General features: G+C 41.5%; 1 protein-coding gene across 1 annotated transcript in view; it reads right to left on the bottom strand.

Moving 5' to 3' along the window:
- Positions 1-15,897, bottom strand: part of Cpne8 (copine 8) — a 176,396-nt gene that overhangs the window by 17,379 nt on the left and 143,120 nt on the right. The window contains exons 15-16 of the mRNA XM_032885320.1: positions 11,875-12,056; positions 3,392-3,519 (exon numbers count right to left, since the gene is read on the bottom strand). Coding sequence (XP_032741211.1) covers positions 3,392-3,519; positions 11,875-12,056 — 310 coding nt within the window. The remainder of the gene's footprint in view (positions 1-3,391; positions 3,520-11,874; positions 12,057-15,897) is intronic.

Below are 15,897 nucleotides of genomic sequence, written 5' to 3' on the forward strand. Positions count from 1 at the left end.
CATCTGATACTAGCATATCAGAAATCAGCCAGGAGACACCTTTCCCCACCTCTGGAGATATGGTGTATTGTATCTCCATTGGCCTCAAACTTGTTATGCACCTGAGTATTAATTACCGAAGCCTTCAGAACTATTGCTTCCTTTCCCGAGAGCTATGATTACATGAATGTTCCCCATACTCAGTTCGTGGGGTGCTGGGGATATATAGAGGGCTTCATGTATATTAGACAAGCACTCTAGCAGCTGAGTGCATCCATCCCAGTTGCCACTTAGCCCTTGCTGAGTGTTAATTTTTGGTATGGGATGCTGGGCCTGTCTCCTGTTGAAATGTATTCATTAGAGAAGGAATATTCAATAACATTTACAGGAGTGGAGCTTATGCACACGTTAACTAGGCTTTGAACAAAAAAATCAAACAGTTTTGTCTTTCAGCGGATGAAGCTTTCAGACAATGATTTTCGATCAGCCAGAAATTACCTATCTTAATAAAGTATTAGAACTGAATTAAACATAATTTTAAAGGTAAAGAAAATGGGAAAAGCATTTAAGACATTTATATTAAAAAGTGGTGAGGTAGGACTTCTTACTGTCCTGGAAAGAAAAGGTCATAAAAATCTACCTTTGTCTGTTTTCTTCCATTTTAAGTATAACAATAAATAATGATTAGATTGTGGCGTATTTTTAAATACAGGAGCTGAAACATTTTGCTAACAGTAACTTCTGTATTTGAGATTTGGCAAGTGTCAAGCTTCACGTAGAAATGACAATAGCTTGTTGCAGAAACTGTAGAAGCATTGTTTTATTGTGTTGAACTTTAATCCGTCTCATTTTGCTTTGCACGTGTGTGGTGTGTGTGAGTGAGGTGCGCTCACCTGTGGAAATGGAGTGGAGGTCAGGAACTGATGTCACATGTCACCTAACTCATTTGGCACATTTCCTCTTTGACACAGAATCTCTCACTGAGCCTAGAGCTCACTGGTCTAGCTAGGATGCTGCCCAATGAACTCCAAGCATCCTCTCGTCTCTCAATCCCACCCTTAGCACTGAGGCTGCCGACACAAATCATGGTTCTAGAGGTTAGAACTCAGGCCCACATATGTACATGAACAGCAAGTACTTTATATCTCCCTAGCCCAGTACTATGCTTTAAATAGAAGTGGAGAAGCATATAAAATTTTTTTTATATCTAAATTTAACTTTTGTGTTACCAGGACAAAAAACACAGAACTGATTCATAAGTACTGATTAGCATATTTATAACAGTGGGCATGAATCCATATAAAATAAATTCTGTCATAAATTTTCACTGTTTCTTTTATTAAAAACTTTTGTGCGTGGTCGTGTCAGGGAATTAATTAAATTTCTTTTCCCTCAATGTCTTCGATCCTGTTTTTCTTGGCAGCCATCAATACACTAGGATGATTTAAAGTGAAACATTCCTTCTATCAGCAACTTAAATTCAAATTATTAATAATGACCCAATAGTTGATTGAGACATGAATGGCTTGGGAACAGAAGGGTATGTAGCACACCATGGAGAAACAGAGAAAAGGGGGGCAGAAATTAATTACCACTTCATTAAAAACCAGTGTTTGTTGTTATGAACAAATGAGGCCGAAATGCAGATTTTTTACATTAACAGAAATCATTGAAGGAAGTGTTTGAGAAATCCACGACAAAGAGTCACCACAGAGAAGCATCTCATACATCTTTAGTCACTCCCAGATCAACCCTGACTGCTGAGATAGTCTGCGTATTTTTCCGTTCCCCATGTGCAGTAAAGCATGCTCATTTTCTGGTCACGTGTAGTGGGGAGGGCAGTGAAAAACCAAAATTCATTCCTGTACTAATAAAACATCAATATGTATAAACAGAGTTTATGTTTTTACATTTTTTTTTCCGGAACGGGCAGTCTGAGTCACAAGCAAATTCTTCTTTCAGTAACATGTACTATATACCGGCGGAGGTCTGGGAATTTATAAAATTAGCTTCTACATTAACATCAGAGAGGTTATAAGCACATGCCCCACATATCTCAGAAAGAAAGTGCTTCACATCTTAATGGGATCGTCTCACTATTTTTATGCCACCACAGGACGTGACACTGATATGAATGAGTTAGACATTTTGAGATTGCCATTAAATGTGTTTGCAATTCACATGTATTTTCAAAGAAAACACTTTCTTTGGTTGGAAAGGACAGGTCCTCACATAACCTGGTGCATGTTTCTCCTGAGGTAGAGGAAGGGAGGGACCTAGGTGAGGAAGGAATGGCTAGGGGAATAGTGGGGTGAGATTAGGCAGGGTCAGGGGAGACAGGAGAGTGTCTCAGAGGGCCAGGAGAATACGTAGAAATATGTAGTTGCTGGATGGGGTGGGGGATGGGAGATTCTCTAGGATGTTCCAGAGACCCTGGATGAGGGAGGCTCCCAAGAGTCAATGCAGGTGACCTTAGCAGATATGCCCAACAGTGGGGATAGGGAACATGAAGAGACCACCTCCAGTAGCCCGACAGGACCCCTAGTGGAGGGATGGGGACACGAACCCACCTACAAACCTTTTAACCCAAAATTGGTCCTACCTACAAGAAATGCAGAGACAAAGATGGAGCGAAGACTGAAGGAACAGTTGACCAGTGACTGGCCCACTTTGAGACTCATCCCATCAGCAGGAACCATTCCCTCACACTATTAATGGTGCCATGTTGTGCTTGCGGACAGGAGCCTAGCATAGCAGCCCTCTAAGAGGATCTACCCGGCAGCTGACTGAGACAGACGCAGATACCCACAGACAAACATTCACGAGAGGTCTGGGACCCTTGTGGAAGAGTTAGGGGACGATTCAAAGGCCCTCGAGGAAATGGCAACTCCATAGGAAGACCAACAATGTCAACTAATCTGGACCCCTGGGAGCTCCCAGAGACAGAGCCACCAACCGAAGAGCATACACAGGATGGTCCAAGGCCTCATACATATGTAGCAGAGGGCTACCAGGTCCTCAGTAGGAGAGGATATGCCTAATCCTACAAAGACTTGATGCCCTAGGGTAGGGAGATATGGAGGAGAGCTGCTCTCTCAGTAGTGAAGGGGAGAAGGGGTTGGGGAAGAAGCTCCGAGACAGGGGACCGAGAGGTGGGGGGCAACATTTGGAATGTAAACGAATAGGCAAATAAATAAATAATTAAAAAATAAACTTGTGCGAAGTTCTCCATAAAGTATTACTGATTACTTGGTGGTGACCACCTCACATCTACCTCTTACCTTTCTTAGAGGCACCGAGCAGTAAATACATTCATTGATCCTGGAATTATGAAGCAGCGATGGGGTAGTTTCTGCACAACCCTGAACGTTGACCTGCACTAGCACAAACCCCTCCCCTGCTCTCTACTCACCTTGCTACGTGGTTTATTACGGGAGCAAAGTTGGTTGGCCCGTACAACTGCACAGATTTCAGACTCCTATAGTAAGCTTCCATGACTCCTTCAATGCCATCACAGTAAGGATTCTGAGGGTTGCCATTCTTGTAGAAAGTTATGGGCAAAAAAGTTAAAAAGCAAAAACAACAACAACAACAAAACAATTAGTCTGCATGAAAACCAGCTAAAAAGACAAATTAATACACAATGGCATGCAGAAAGATAATTTGAACTTAAAGTCTTCTAGTAGCAATCGCCCATCATTAATGAATTAACTGCTCAACAATAGATATTACACTGATCATAATATTATGATCTAACACACACACACACACACACACAATTTGAGGAGAGGGCGTAAAATTCAAAATGACCCTAGAAACACATTAGATATTATAAAATCAAAGGTATCTCACTTCCACATAAGTTTTTGCACACATAGAGATTTTATTTAAAATCTAAAGGAGAAAATTAATGATAATTGCATTTATCTCTGGATGGCTAGGTATCTAGTCATTTTTCACTCCATATCCTTAACATAGTCTATATTTTCCCAATTTAATATAGGTAGTAATCATGTATTACAATCAATTTGGTTTCCCTTGGAAACCAGAAAAGAGCAAAATATTTGCTATGTACACAGTTTTCAGGGTGCAGCCACCTTACCATGCATAGAGTAAGGGTCATAAGAAATATAGCTCAAAATGAGAAATAGAAAAACAAGAAAAAGATTCAAAGAGGATATCCATGTAGTTCAAGTGAATGGAGCTGGTTAGTAGCAAGTCCTTACTCTGGGAACAGTGTCTGTATGGAGACCACATCCTTCCTTCCTCTTATATTTTTGGTTGTGAGCCTAACCTTTAACAGCTGAGCCATCTCTCCAGCCCAACATTCTTCCTTTCTCACACCACCCGTGCCCACGCAATGTCCACTTTTCAAAGTTATTCAAGTAAGACCATGTTAATTACTGATTTCTTATCTATTGGGTTGTTTCTAGTGCTTTCCCGCTTGAAGTTTGGTCTTTTGTTATGCATTGTAATGGTAAGTGTGTGGGCCCCAAGACCTGGCTGTCCCAGAGATGAGAGAGTCCCAAGTGACGCTATGTGACCTTGCCCCTAAGTGATTTCTGATTGATGAATAAAGATGCCAACAGGCAATAGCTGGGCAGAAGAGATACAGACAGGGTTTAGGGTTTCTAGGCTTGGGGTTGGAGGAGAACCAAGAAGGGGAGAAGAAGGTGAATGGAGGAGGAAGCATGGCCATATGGGTGGGTCAAGAGCAGCCCAGAGGAAATGAGGCAAATGTTCTAATGGTATCATTGGCTGGGAAATAAACACAATAGCATAGAGTGTAGATATCTGCCCAGCTCTTGTGCTGATTAAGGCTTATTGTAAATATAAAAGTTGTGTGTGTGTTTTAACTGGGGTAGAAACTCCAGATTAGGATTAAAAGTTTCTACATCATTTACTCCTTTCTATTAAACAGAAATCTCCATGGTCTCCTATCTACGCGGGAATTCCAGAGCAGCTGAGGTAACCTGTTCTGTAGCTTGTTCTGGAGTGCACGATGCTGTGCCGGGTAGGATTGAAGCCGTCAGAAAGCCTGACGTGAGCTAACGTAAAAAGCAAATGGATGCGCCATAGGGGTGTTTCCAATGACACGGCAGCCAACGTCCCCAGGATGACTAACCGAAGAGAGAAGGACAAAGCCTCTGTAACTTCAGCGTGATTTGTCCGCTACCCTGTCTGCTAAGACTGAGCCACAAATGACTATCCTTCTCAAGAAAGGACATTTTAGCTTCATCTCTGGAAGTGGGGTATGGTGTACATAAAATTATAGATAATAACTATAATTTTAAACATTGATAATTTAAACATATTAAACATCAGTAATTCTAGTATTCATGCCTATTTCCTAGACTATCAGAATAAATCATTGTTGTAGATAAATGATAAATAGATCATTTACAACTGAGGCTTATTGAATTTTATATACTGAAGGGTTGGGGTATAAAACTTTAATAGTTAAAATGTTAGCAGCGTGCTGTTATACTTAACACAAAGAGAAATGGAAACACGGGGTTGTTAGCTCATCCAAGGTCTCACAACGCCAGGGAGATAGGAACCGTTGACTCTTGGGAGTCTGACTTGAGGACTTGATCCTTTAATCCCTTCATGTCACCATTTATGACACAGGCAATGTTTTGCAAAGACGGGGAAGCTTAGAAACTAAGTCAGATGTGATTAACACCTTCAGTCTTGTTATTTATGAACAAAGGGATTTATTCTCACTCTTCCCTCTCGGTTTTATGTTTTGTTAACATTTTAGTTAATTAACACTTATACAATATTTTAAAACTGCGAGGGTTTGAATAAAAATGTCCCCTATAGGTTCCTATACTCAAGTTCTCAGTCCCCCATTGGTGGCGCTGTTTGGGTAGGCTTAGGAGGTGTGGCCTCCATGCTGGAAGTATGTCACTAGAGGCCGGCTCTAAAAGCCACACGCTATTCTCATTTTGTAGTCTCCGCTTTCTGTTTATACTTTAAGATGGGAGCTGCTACAGCATGATGCTGCCCGCTGCTATGCCTCCCCACCATGATATAGTGAAGGACTCCTTTCCCTCTCGAACTGTAAGCCCCCAACACCTCTTTTCTTCTCTAACTTGCCTGGATCACGGTGTCTTTTCACAGAATCAGAAGCGTGACCAATACAGACAGGAAAAAAAAAAATAAACAAACAGAACTAATTTAAAACCACCACCCAGTAAAACAAATGCTACACACTCTCTCTGATAGGGAGAACCTGGCTTTGACCCTTTAGGTTAGATTTTTATTTTGTTTTTTGTTTTGTTTTGTATCAGAGAGTGCAAACACAATCTCCCACTACTATCGGGCTGTGAACTCTGCAAGCTACTGTAACAACGGGCTTGATAAGATATACCCGTTGATGTAATAGTGGTATTACACTTACGGATGTAACCACCTACTTTTTGATTGGTTATAACCCATGGGAAGAACGACAATATCAACTAGCCAGACCCCCAGAGCTCCCAGGGACTAAACCACCAATCAAAGAGTACGCACGGAGCAACCCATGGCTCCAGATGCATATGTAGCAGAAGATGGCCTTGTGTGACATCAATGGGAGGAAAGGCCCTTGGTCCTGGGAAGGCTCAATGGCCCAGTGTAGAGAAATGCCAGGGCAGGGAGGTGAAAGTGGATGGGTGAGAGAGCCCCTTCATAGAAGCAGGGGGAGGGAAGATAGGATAAGGGGTTTGCAGAGGGAAAACCAGAAAGGGAATAACATTTGAAATGTAAATAAATAAAATATTCAATAAAACAAATAAAGCCTGCTCTTCAGGAGGGAACTTCATTCCTGCTGCTACAAACCTGGTCCATAACCCAGGAAGTTCACAGGCCCTCGGAGAGAGCTTACTTCCCATTATTTGGTTAAATAGACATAGTATTAAATTTCCTTCTAAATATTTACCTTTATCCCCACAAACTGGTGCAGCTCATCAAAGATGCTTCTTCCCCCACCACCCGCATACCACACAGGACAGTGCTCGATCCAGGGACTGTCTACTGGCCAACGTGCAGAGAATAAGGAACTAGAGATGGCTCAGTCCTACGTGAGACATTCACATCAAATATCCTTCCCAAAGACTAAGGTAACCAAACAGAAGAGGGGTTGAAAGATTGTAAGAGCCAGAGGTTAGGGGTGGGAGGGGGCAGGACTTCGGCAAGACAGTATTCTCTGGATTTAACTGGACCACGACACTCCTGAACTCAGAGCAGCTGCTGTTGCCAGCAGAAGAACTTCACAAGGTCAAGCCAGTCAACATTCCAGCATGGAGGACAGAGAGACCACAAAGCTACCGAGGAGCGATTGGCAGTGATTTCTGCTGAGGGAGGGACAGTCAATTTCCTTCAATGTTGAGAGGGGCGTGTTGATATGGGGGGATTTGAAGAGGGGAGTGGGTACGGATGTTAACATATACTGTATACATGTATCTACATATCAAGGAACAAATGGAAAGATTATAGTAAGAGAATAAAAGGTATCTTCATTATGACGTTAACATTTAGCATATCTAAAATTTAAAACACACAAGTTTACCATTTAACACAAAATGGTGGTTTGGATATTAATTGGAGGTTACCTAGATTGTGCGAATGTGTGGCTGTGTGTGTGTGTGTGTGTGTGTGTGTGTGTGTGTGTGTGTGTGTGTGCATGCGCATGTGCCTGGGTCAGATAGTAACACTAGTTATCTTCTACAGTAGCAATGTGCCTTCTTTCTTGTGACAGGGTCTTTTGAAGAACCTGGAAATCACCATTCCTTGCTAGCTTGGCTGGCTAGAATGTCTCAGGGATCCTTCAGTGTGTACGCGCAGTGCTGGGACTATGGGTATACCACTAGGTCCAGCTTTCTGTTAGTGATTTTACGTACATGGGGGTCTAGGGATTTGAACTCAGGTCCTCGTGATTTCACAGCAAACGCATTTCTAACTTAGCCGTCTCTCCAGCTCTGAGCCGACCTATTTTATCTTCTTTTAAGTAAGAATTCACGATGCTCTTTTCCCTTGGAAGGGATAAGCTAATTAAAATTAAAACTCATTACTGATTTTAGGCATAGAAGAAAGTGTATTATATATCTGCCTTAAGGGAACACTTACAAACTCAGATAGTTCTAAGCTACTTTTTATGATCAGTATTTTCACCTTTTCACTGGGGGCTGGTATTTCTGTGGAACTCTTTCTTCTCCACCTCTGGAAATGAAACTACAAGGTCACAACCTTCCCTCCTTTGGTAGTGGAAAGACAGCTACTCTGTGTTCCGCTTATCATGGTGGATTGACGAATGACTGTTTTCTGAATTAGTCCTCCTGCCATAAGAAGTGGCAGATTTCCTCACAGCCCGGAACGATAAGAATGCTTTGGAATGCAAAGTCTTATCTTTTTAAGAATAGATGGTTTGGATTAATCAGATTAGTTAAAACATTTTAGCTGTTACAAAGATTATATTTCCCCCTTAATGACTAAGTTGTAAGAAGTTATAAAAAGGATTTTAAAACTAATTTCTTCAACAAAATTTGCGGGAGATCAAGTTTCGTCTCTTAAAATCGACTAGAGGGATATTGTATGCGTGCTAATATTATCTCAGAGAAGACCTATTAACTGGTGTTTATTTTAGCCGGGAAAACAAACTGCTCTGAAAACAGAGAAGGTAACCATTGGGTAATACTGACTTTGGTTTACTACCATTAGAATCAATGTTACTCCTGCTTCTTTAACAACACACAGGGCCATTTTTTCCCCCTAGATTTCACAGGCTATGATGGCTGTCTTGGAAATTTTGAAAAATTGGGTTTCAAGGAGAGCTTATAGGTCAAATATAATGAACAACTCATTCTTAGCAGTAGATACTTTTATGGCTTGGGCTTCAAGGATGAAGAAGAGTAAAAAAGAAGCAGAAAAGGAGATAAAAGGCAAAAATTTATGCACAAAGGTGAGAGCTATGTAGAAAGAAATCACCAACCTCATTTAGTTGAACACAATCACTCCTTCTCTGGGCTTTAGAATAGATCCAGACCTTGATGAGGCTTACTCAAGTGATTTCATGACTTATTAAGTTTCTTGAAGGTTTGAATTCTCTGAGACGCATGAACATCCCAAAAGATACTCACTTTTAAATGACGTTGGTAGTGTGATGTGTGGAGTAGTTCACGAAAGAAAACAAGGAGTCCCTCCCTATAGTATCTTTTCCTAATATCCTGTGGATGATGTAATGGAAAAGCAAGAAGGAATATGGAAATAACAATGAATGAGGGGCTGGGGATTTAGCTCAGTGGTAGAGCGCTTACCTAGGAAGCACAAGGCCCTGGGTTCGGGTCCCCACTCCGGAAAAAAAAAAAGAACCAAAAAAAAAAAAAAAAAAAAAAAAACAATGAATGAATATTGATGAAAATATGTGGGAAAAGACTAACTCTGTTCATATAAAAGCTTCCGTGTGTGTGATTATGTATCTGTGTACATATGACACATATGTGCATATGTAAAGATGGGTGTGTGCAAGCATTCTGTGTGTTTGCATATATTCATGTATATGTATATGTGTGCACATGTATGTTCATGTGCGTATACGTGCATGGTTCCATGCACATGTATGTGCACATATATGTATGTATTGGTATGTGCATGTGTGTCTATGTGTTTGCACGTATGTATGTATGTGTGTGCATATATATATATACATATATATATGTATATAAAATTCATGTGCGCATATTGAAAAATACATTATCTTATAGAGGCTTATGGGGTACTCTTGTAAGCTATAGTTTAATAATGGTTAAGAGCAGAGGTGTATACAGAAACATGTAGGCAAACAGTGAAGGGAAATGGGAATTCTTATGGAAGAATAGGAGGAAGGATTGCAGGGCTTGAGGGGGACTCCACAGGAAGACCAAGACAGTCAACTAACCTGGGCCCTTGGAGTTCTCCGAGTCTGAACCACCAACCAAAGAACATTCACAGGCCGGTCCTAGGCTTCCCCCACTCACATTTAGCAGTTGTGCAGCTTGACCTTCATGTGGGTCCTGAACTACTGGAGAGGGGGCTGTCCCAAAAGCTATTGACTGTCATATTATCCAAATACTACCTTAGAGAATGCTGTGAAAGTTGGAAGGCCCTTGTTGCATTATAAAAACTCATCTTCTTCAGCCAGAGGGCAGAAACTGCTAGAAATCAAGATGGCAGAAGGCAGGAGCCTAGCATGGCTGTCCTCTGAGAAGCTCTACCAGCAGCTGACTGAGACAGATACAGGTACTTACAGCCAACCATTGGGCTGAGGTTGGGGACATCTATGAAAGAGTTAGGGGAAGGATTGAAGGAGTTAAAGGGGATGGTAACCCCATAGGAAGAACAACAGTGTCAACTAACCAAGAAGACAGCTCCCAGAGTCTAAGTCACCAACTTAAGAGAAAACAGGGGCTGGTCTGTGTCCCCCCGCACATACGTCGCAGAGGATTGCCTTGTCTTACCTCAGTGTGAGAGAGAATGTGCCCAATCCTGTAGAGACTTGATGCCCCAGGGAAGGGGGATGTGGAGGCGGTGAAATGGGTGTGGGTGGATGGGTAATGGAGATGGGTAGGGGAGCACTTTCTCAGAGGCAAAGGGGAGAGGGAATTGGGTGAAGAACTCTTGGAGGGGACACCAGGAAAGGGGGCAATATTTGAAATGTAAATAAATAAAACAAAAGAGAAAGGAAGGTTGGGGTGTGATTCTGTTAGACTCTGGGCTGCCATCTCTTAGTAGGTTTGCCTCTTAGCTCTGTCAGTGCTGGCAACACTAGAACTTTAGACAAGATGCATTCAGATCACAGCAATCTCTGTCTTATGATAAAACTGAATTTTAAAGAATCGGATTTAGGTGTAATTTTCCTTAAACCATCTGAAACAGTGTATAATAACATTGCTTTGATTCCATGGTATACATGTAAAGATGGGGAAATCAGAGGAAGCCGGATGAGAGGGAAAGAGAAATGGGTAATAACGCACAAAGGGGGAAGGGACCTTGGCATGGAAAATTAATAACTTCATTTAGTTTAATACAATTACGCCTTTCACCGGGCATACAGAAGGATAATCAGTTAAAGATAGCCACACATCCCATGATAGTCTTTCCACTGAGAAGTCAAAATTAATTGCCCTACCTTGAAACCTGTGCCGGCATTAGTAATTCACTTAATTGAATAGTGTAGCATTTTAGGACCTCTGAGCTTGTGATCGAACGGGGCTGGAGTTTCTGTCCCAGAGTTCAGAACACCCAAGAAAACTACATGTGGGGGACCTGAAGACTGCTACACCAGGATGAAGCCAGTGATGCCCTGTGTGTGAGAGGCAACTCCAGCTACTTCCGCCATCTCAGCTCAGGCATCAGATGAAGAGCCCATCATGCCGTACATCCTCCACAAAACACGTGATGCAGACAAGACCTGAGAGTCTGAACCAACATCCAGAAGGGAGGCTCAGACACACCACCTTAGGCAGATCATTCTTGAACTATTAAAAACATCTAGGCTGAGGCTTGATACTGAAAACAAGCAAACGAACGAACAAATGTGCTTATCCAATTACATTGTGATCTCTGTTCTGATGCGTAGAGCGTGGGCTTAACACACCTGTGTTATTCCACATCTCTTCACTTCAGGGATATTTGTCATGTAGTGATGAGTACCCAGAATAGACCTACTGTGTGTGATGAAGTTTCTTTAGCCAGACTGACTGATAATCTGTCATTTTTATACGAAGGTCATCCTCCTAAGAGAGCTAGTATGAAAACGGAGAAGTTTGTAGTCAACAAGACTTCCCACACAATCAATCACAGGAGAAACAGAAAAATCGATACCGAAATATCCAGCCCGTTAGTTTTTGTCAAGCTCTTTCAAGGCATCATTACCAAGGCAAACTCGTGAGATATCCTTCCATCTGGAGGGAGCTTTGCACCGAAGCCAAGGGCTGGGAACATCTTGTCGCTGTCATAATCTTGAACGATTTCTCCTACAGCCTTGAGGGCCATTCCATAGGCATTCAGTTGGTAAGGGTTCATGTAGTGGAGAGAAGTGGGCTGGGCAGGGTTTCCTAAGGACAGGAAATGGATTAAAACGTAAGTTGTCAGGTCACAGATTTGTAACAATATTGCGGTTTTTATTTCAGATTCAAATGCTCACAATTATCATTTCCTACCTCTCCTTACACAGCATCTTTGTCCAGACCTGGATCCCCACTCCGTATCATCTTTTCCCTCTAGTACCTTTTACTCTGAATTCACTCTTTTATAGTTATGCCTCATACACAGCAAGCACTATTTCTTATTTCTTTTGGCTCTTCTTACCTTTCCTTTCCCTGCCCTCGTGTCTCTTTTGTTCTGTTCCACAAAACTGGCAATTAAAAATACTCAGCTCCTCAAGTCAGTGACCTTGACGGAATCTGCCCTGTGCCTTCGACAATGCCCACAAAGACGCAAACGCTCGTTGCTGGAGGACACTGAGCTTCACTAGTAGCAGAGATGATTATAGTGGGCAAGGAATCTATCACAGACTGAAGGTCTGACCTCATGTCTTGCAAGCCTCTCACCAAGTGTTTTTCTCCCTACGTCTTGACTTCTAGCTACCATGCTTCAGAGACCATTCACCTACGTGTGTTCTTGCTACATGTTTCCATTTCTCTTGGTTACATATCATGGAGTGAAATTTCTGGTTTCTACAATGACTCTGAATACTACAATTTGAGTGTGGGCCAAATTGTTTTTTTGTTTGTTTGTTTGTTTTTTGTTTTTTCTGAAGCAGCTACACAGCCAGCACCCACAGTTGCCAGGGGTCCAGTTGCTCTAGTTCTCAGCGACATAGGTCGTCCTACTGTGATTTGTCGTCTTCATGGATGTGGAATGGTATCTGTCTATAGTTCTGGTTTATGTATCCTGAAGTCTAAGTATGCCAAGGATAATTCTTATGGGCTGGAGAGAGGGCTCAGCGGTTAAGAGCACGGACTGCTCTTCCAGAGGTCCTGAGTTCAAATCCCAGTAACCACATGGTGGCTCACAACCATCTGTAATGGGATCCGATGCCCTCTCTCTTCTGATGTGCCTGAAGACAGCGACAGTGTACTTATATATAATAAATAAACAATTCTTTTTTTAAAAAAGAATAATTCTTATATATCTCATTTGGAGCAAGAGTGTGTTCAGCCTACTCTTTTAATTTATTTTATTTTAAATATCTATTTATTTATGTATGTGTTTGTGCATGTAACACTGTGTGTGCACGTGCAGTGTGTGTGTGTGTGTAGGCCAGATGACAACTTGTGGCAATTGCTTTTCTCCATCTAGCATTCAGGTCCTAGGGATTGAACTCAGGCTTGGCAGGAAGCACTATCTACTGAGCCATCTTGCTTTATCCATTTGCCTATTTTTTAAGTTCTGAGTATCTTTTTATTGAATTTTTAAAGGTTTTATGGGCCTTGCTTGCTATACTTCTGGCTTGCTGTCTGCTTGGATAGTATCGCTTGAAACATGAGGGTTGTAATTGGGATGCCAGTTCACTTTATTTTCCTTACATTGCTCATGTCATTGGTGTCATGTGTAGGAACTGGATGCCACGCCCACAGCCATCAAGGCTGTTCTGCGTTTTGTCATTTTGTTTTGTTTGTTCTTTTGTTTTGTTTTTGGTTGTTGTTGTTTTTTTTTTTCTTTTCTGAAGATTTTACCATCACAGTCTGGAGCCTGTCTGTCTGTTCCGTCACCCTTTTGTGTGTGGCTAACTACTTGACGCAGAACTGACCATTATTTTTTTTTCCCCATCAAATCGCTTTTTTTTTTTTCTTTCTCATTTGTTTTAACTTTTCACAATCCTTGGCAATACAATATAAGTTTATAAGTTAAGTTTTCCTTTTCTAAAATAAAACCTTCTGGATTTGGATATCATATCAAATCTGTCAGTCAATTGGAGTAAGATGGTCTCACAATCCAAAGCAAAAATTTTAAATTTTGATATGTAATTTCTCTTGACATCTTATGAGATATAAATTTGTATATTCTTGCATGTTTTTATTTTTTTAAATGTTAGCATAGGTGAAATCATCTTCCTATTTTCATTGTGTGCTTTTTGTTTTCTTGATGAGGTATAGGAAAAGAATTGATGTATGGATTTATCTTCTATCCTATGGTGTTGCTGGACTCATAACGTTTTCAGTGGATTTATCAGTATTTTGCATACACAGGTTATCTGCAAAGAGTTTCATTTCATCCCAGTCTCAATATTTTAAATGATTTTTTGTATCTAACTTCCACAACAATAACATCTGGTACAACGTAGACAAGGAGCTCCCAGAGACTCTCATTTTGTCTCCCATCTCAAGAGTAGGTTTTTCACAGTTTTTCTCCACAAGGTTAGAAAGTGTATGCCGCAGACATATAGAAATATATCAAATGATTTCTCAGTTCCATCGGAGAGGTTCATTTTCAAATTTTAATACTTAAAAATCAAGTAATATGTCGTAGTACTGTGAGCACAAGAAAATTGGAAAAGAAATGAGCGGACGGTGTATCCTCATACGTCGCTGGCTTTGGTTGTCTCACTATTTTTATATACATGTGTACGTGAAAGGTGATTTTCTTTTTAGGTTTTCTTCTTTTATGGCGTTGTCGTTTTGTTTATCCTTTAAAGAAGTAATGACCTCCCAGCAGGAATGGGCAGATACCCTTCCTTCTCTGTTTTCTGGGACAGCTTGTGACAGGCTGGCATTAACCACTGTTTAAATATTTGGTAGACTCTATCCAAGAAGCCTTTCAAGGTTCAGAGAAGGTAGATCTCTTAATTGCTAATTGGGTTTCTTATTACATATCGTTTGGATTGTCACTGGCACGAGTGAGCTTCCATTGGCCATGTCTTTCTGCTGCATGGACAGTTGATTCTCTTAGTTGGGCTAAAATCCACAAGTAGAACAATGGCCAGTTATTTCACCTCACTGGACTTAAGTGAATTACTTGCATGGGCCATGTTTGATAGCATCAGTGAAGATCACTATCTAAAGGCATGACACTGAAGACTAAGTTTTCAAACACAGCAAGAAGCCAGCTGGTAGAATGCGGCCTTGTGAACCGTAGTTCTAGCTTTGTTATGAATAAGTCACCATGCATTATTAGTAAAATGTGTTCTAGAACTAGGTTCATTCAATTGTGTCTGAGGAAGGTGGGATTCGGGTGCTTTTTGGATGCTGATTGGTTCCTAAAAAGGATGATTTGTGAGATGTGGGTCAATGTCAGAGAAAGGTCAAGAGACAATAGGAGAGCTGTAGACACAATGTGTAACTAGAAAAAAACAATCTGCAGAGGGCCCCTCAACATGCACTAGGGCATCGCGATGCTTTGGTTTAGGTCAACCTGACCCAAGTTAGAGTCCATGGAGAGCAGGGAGCTACAGTTAAGAAAATGCCCCCTAAGATTGGGCTGGAGGCAAGCCTATAAGGCATTTTCTTAAAAACTTACTGATGTGGGAGGATCTAGCCCTTTATGAGTAGGTATACTTCTGGGCTGGTGAGTCTAGGTTCCCTAAGAAAGCATGCTTACTGCAGGGTGCTAGAGGCACACCTTTCATCCCACACCCCGGAGGCAGAGATAGGTGGATCTCTGAGTTTGAGGCCAGCCTGGTCTACAGAGTGAGTTCCAGGAGAGTTGAAGCTACACCGAGAAACCCTGTCTTGGAAAAAACAAAAGCAAAACAAACAAACAAAAACAAACAGAAAGAGCAGGATGATCAGGCCATGAAGGATAAGCCAGTAAGTAGCACCTCTTCATGGCTTCTGCATCAGCCCCTGCCTTGTTTGAGTTCCCGTCCTGACTTCCTCCAATGACCACAGTGCTGCGGGAGAGGAAGCCACATAAACCCTCTTCCCAGACTCGCTTGGGTGGTGCTGTTTTATCAGA

This window comes from Rattus rattus, chromosome 1, assembly GCF_011064425.1.
Source record: "Rattus rattus isolate New Zealand chromosome 1, Rrattus_CSIRO_v1, whole genome shotgun sequence".
Classification (NCBI taxonomy): domain Eukaryota; kingdom Metazoa; phylum Chordata; class Mammalia; order Rodentia; family Muridae; genus Rattus; species Rattus rattus.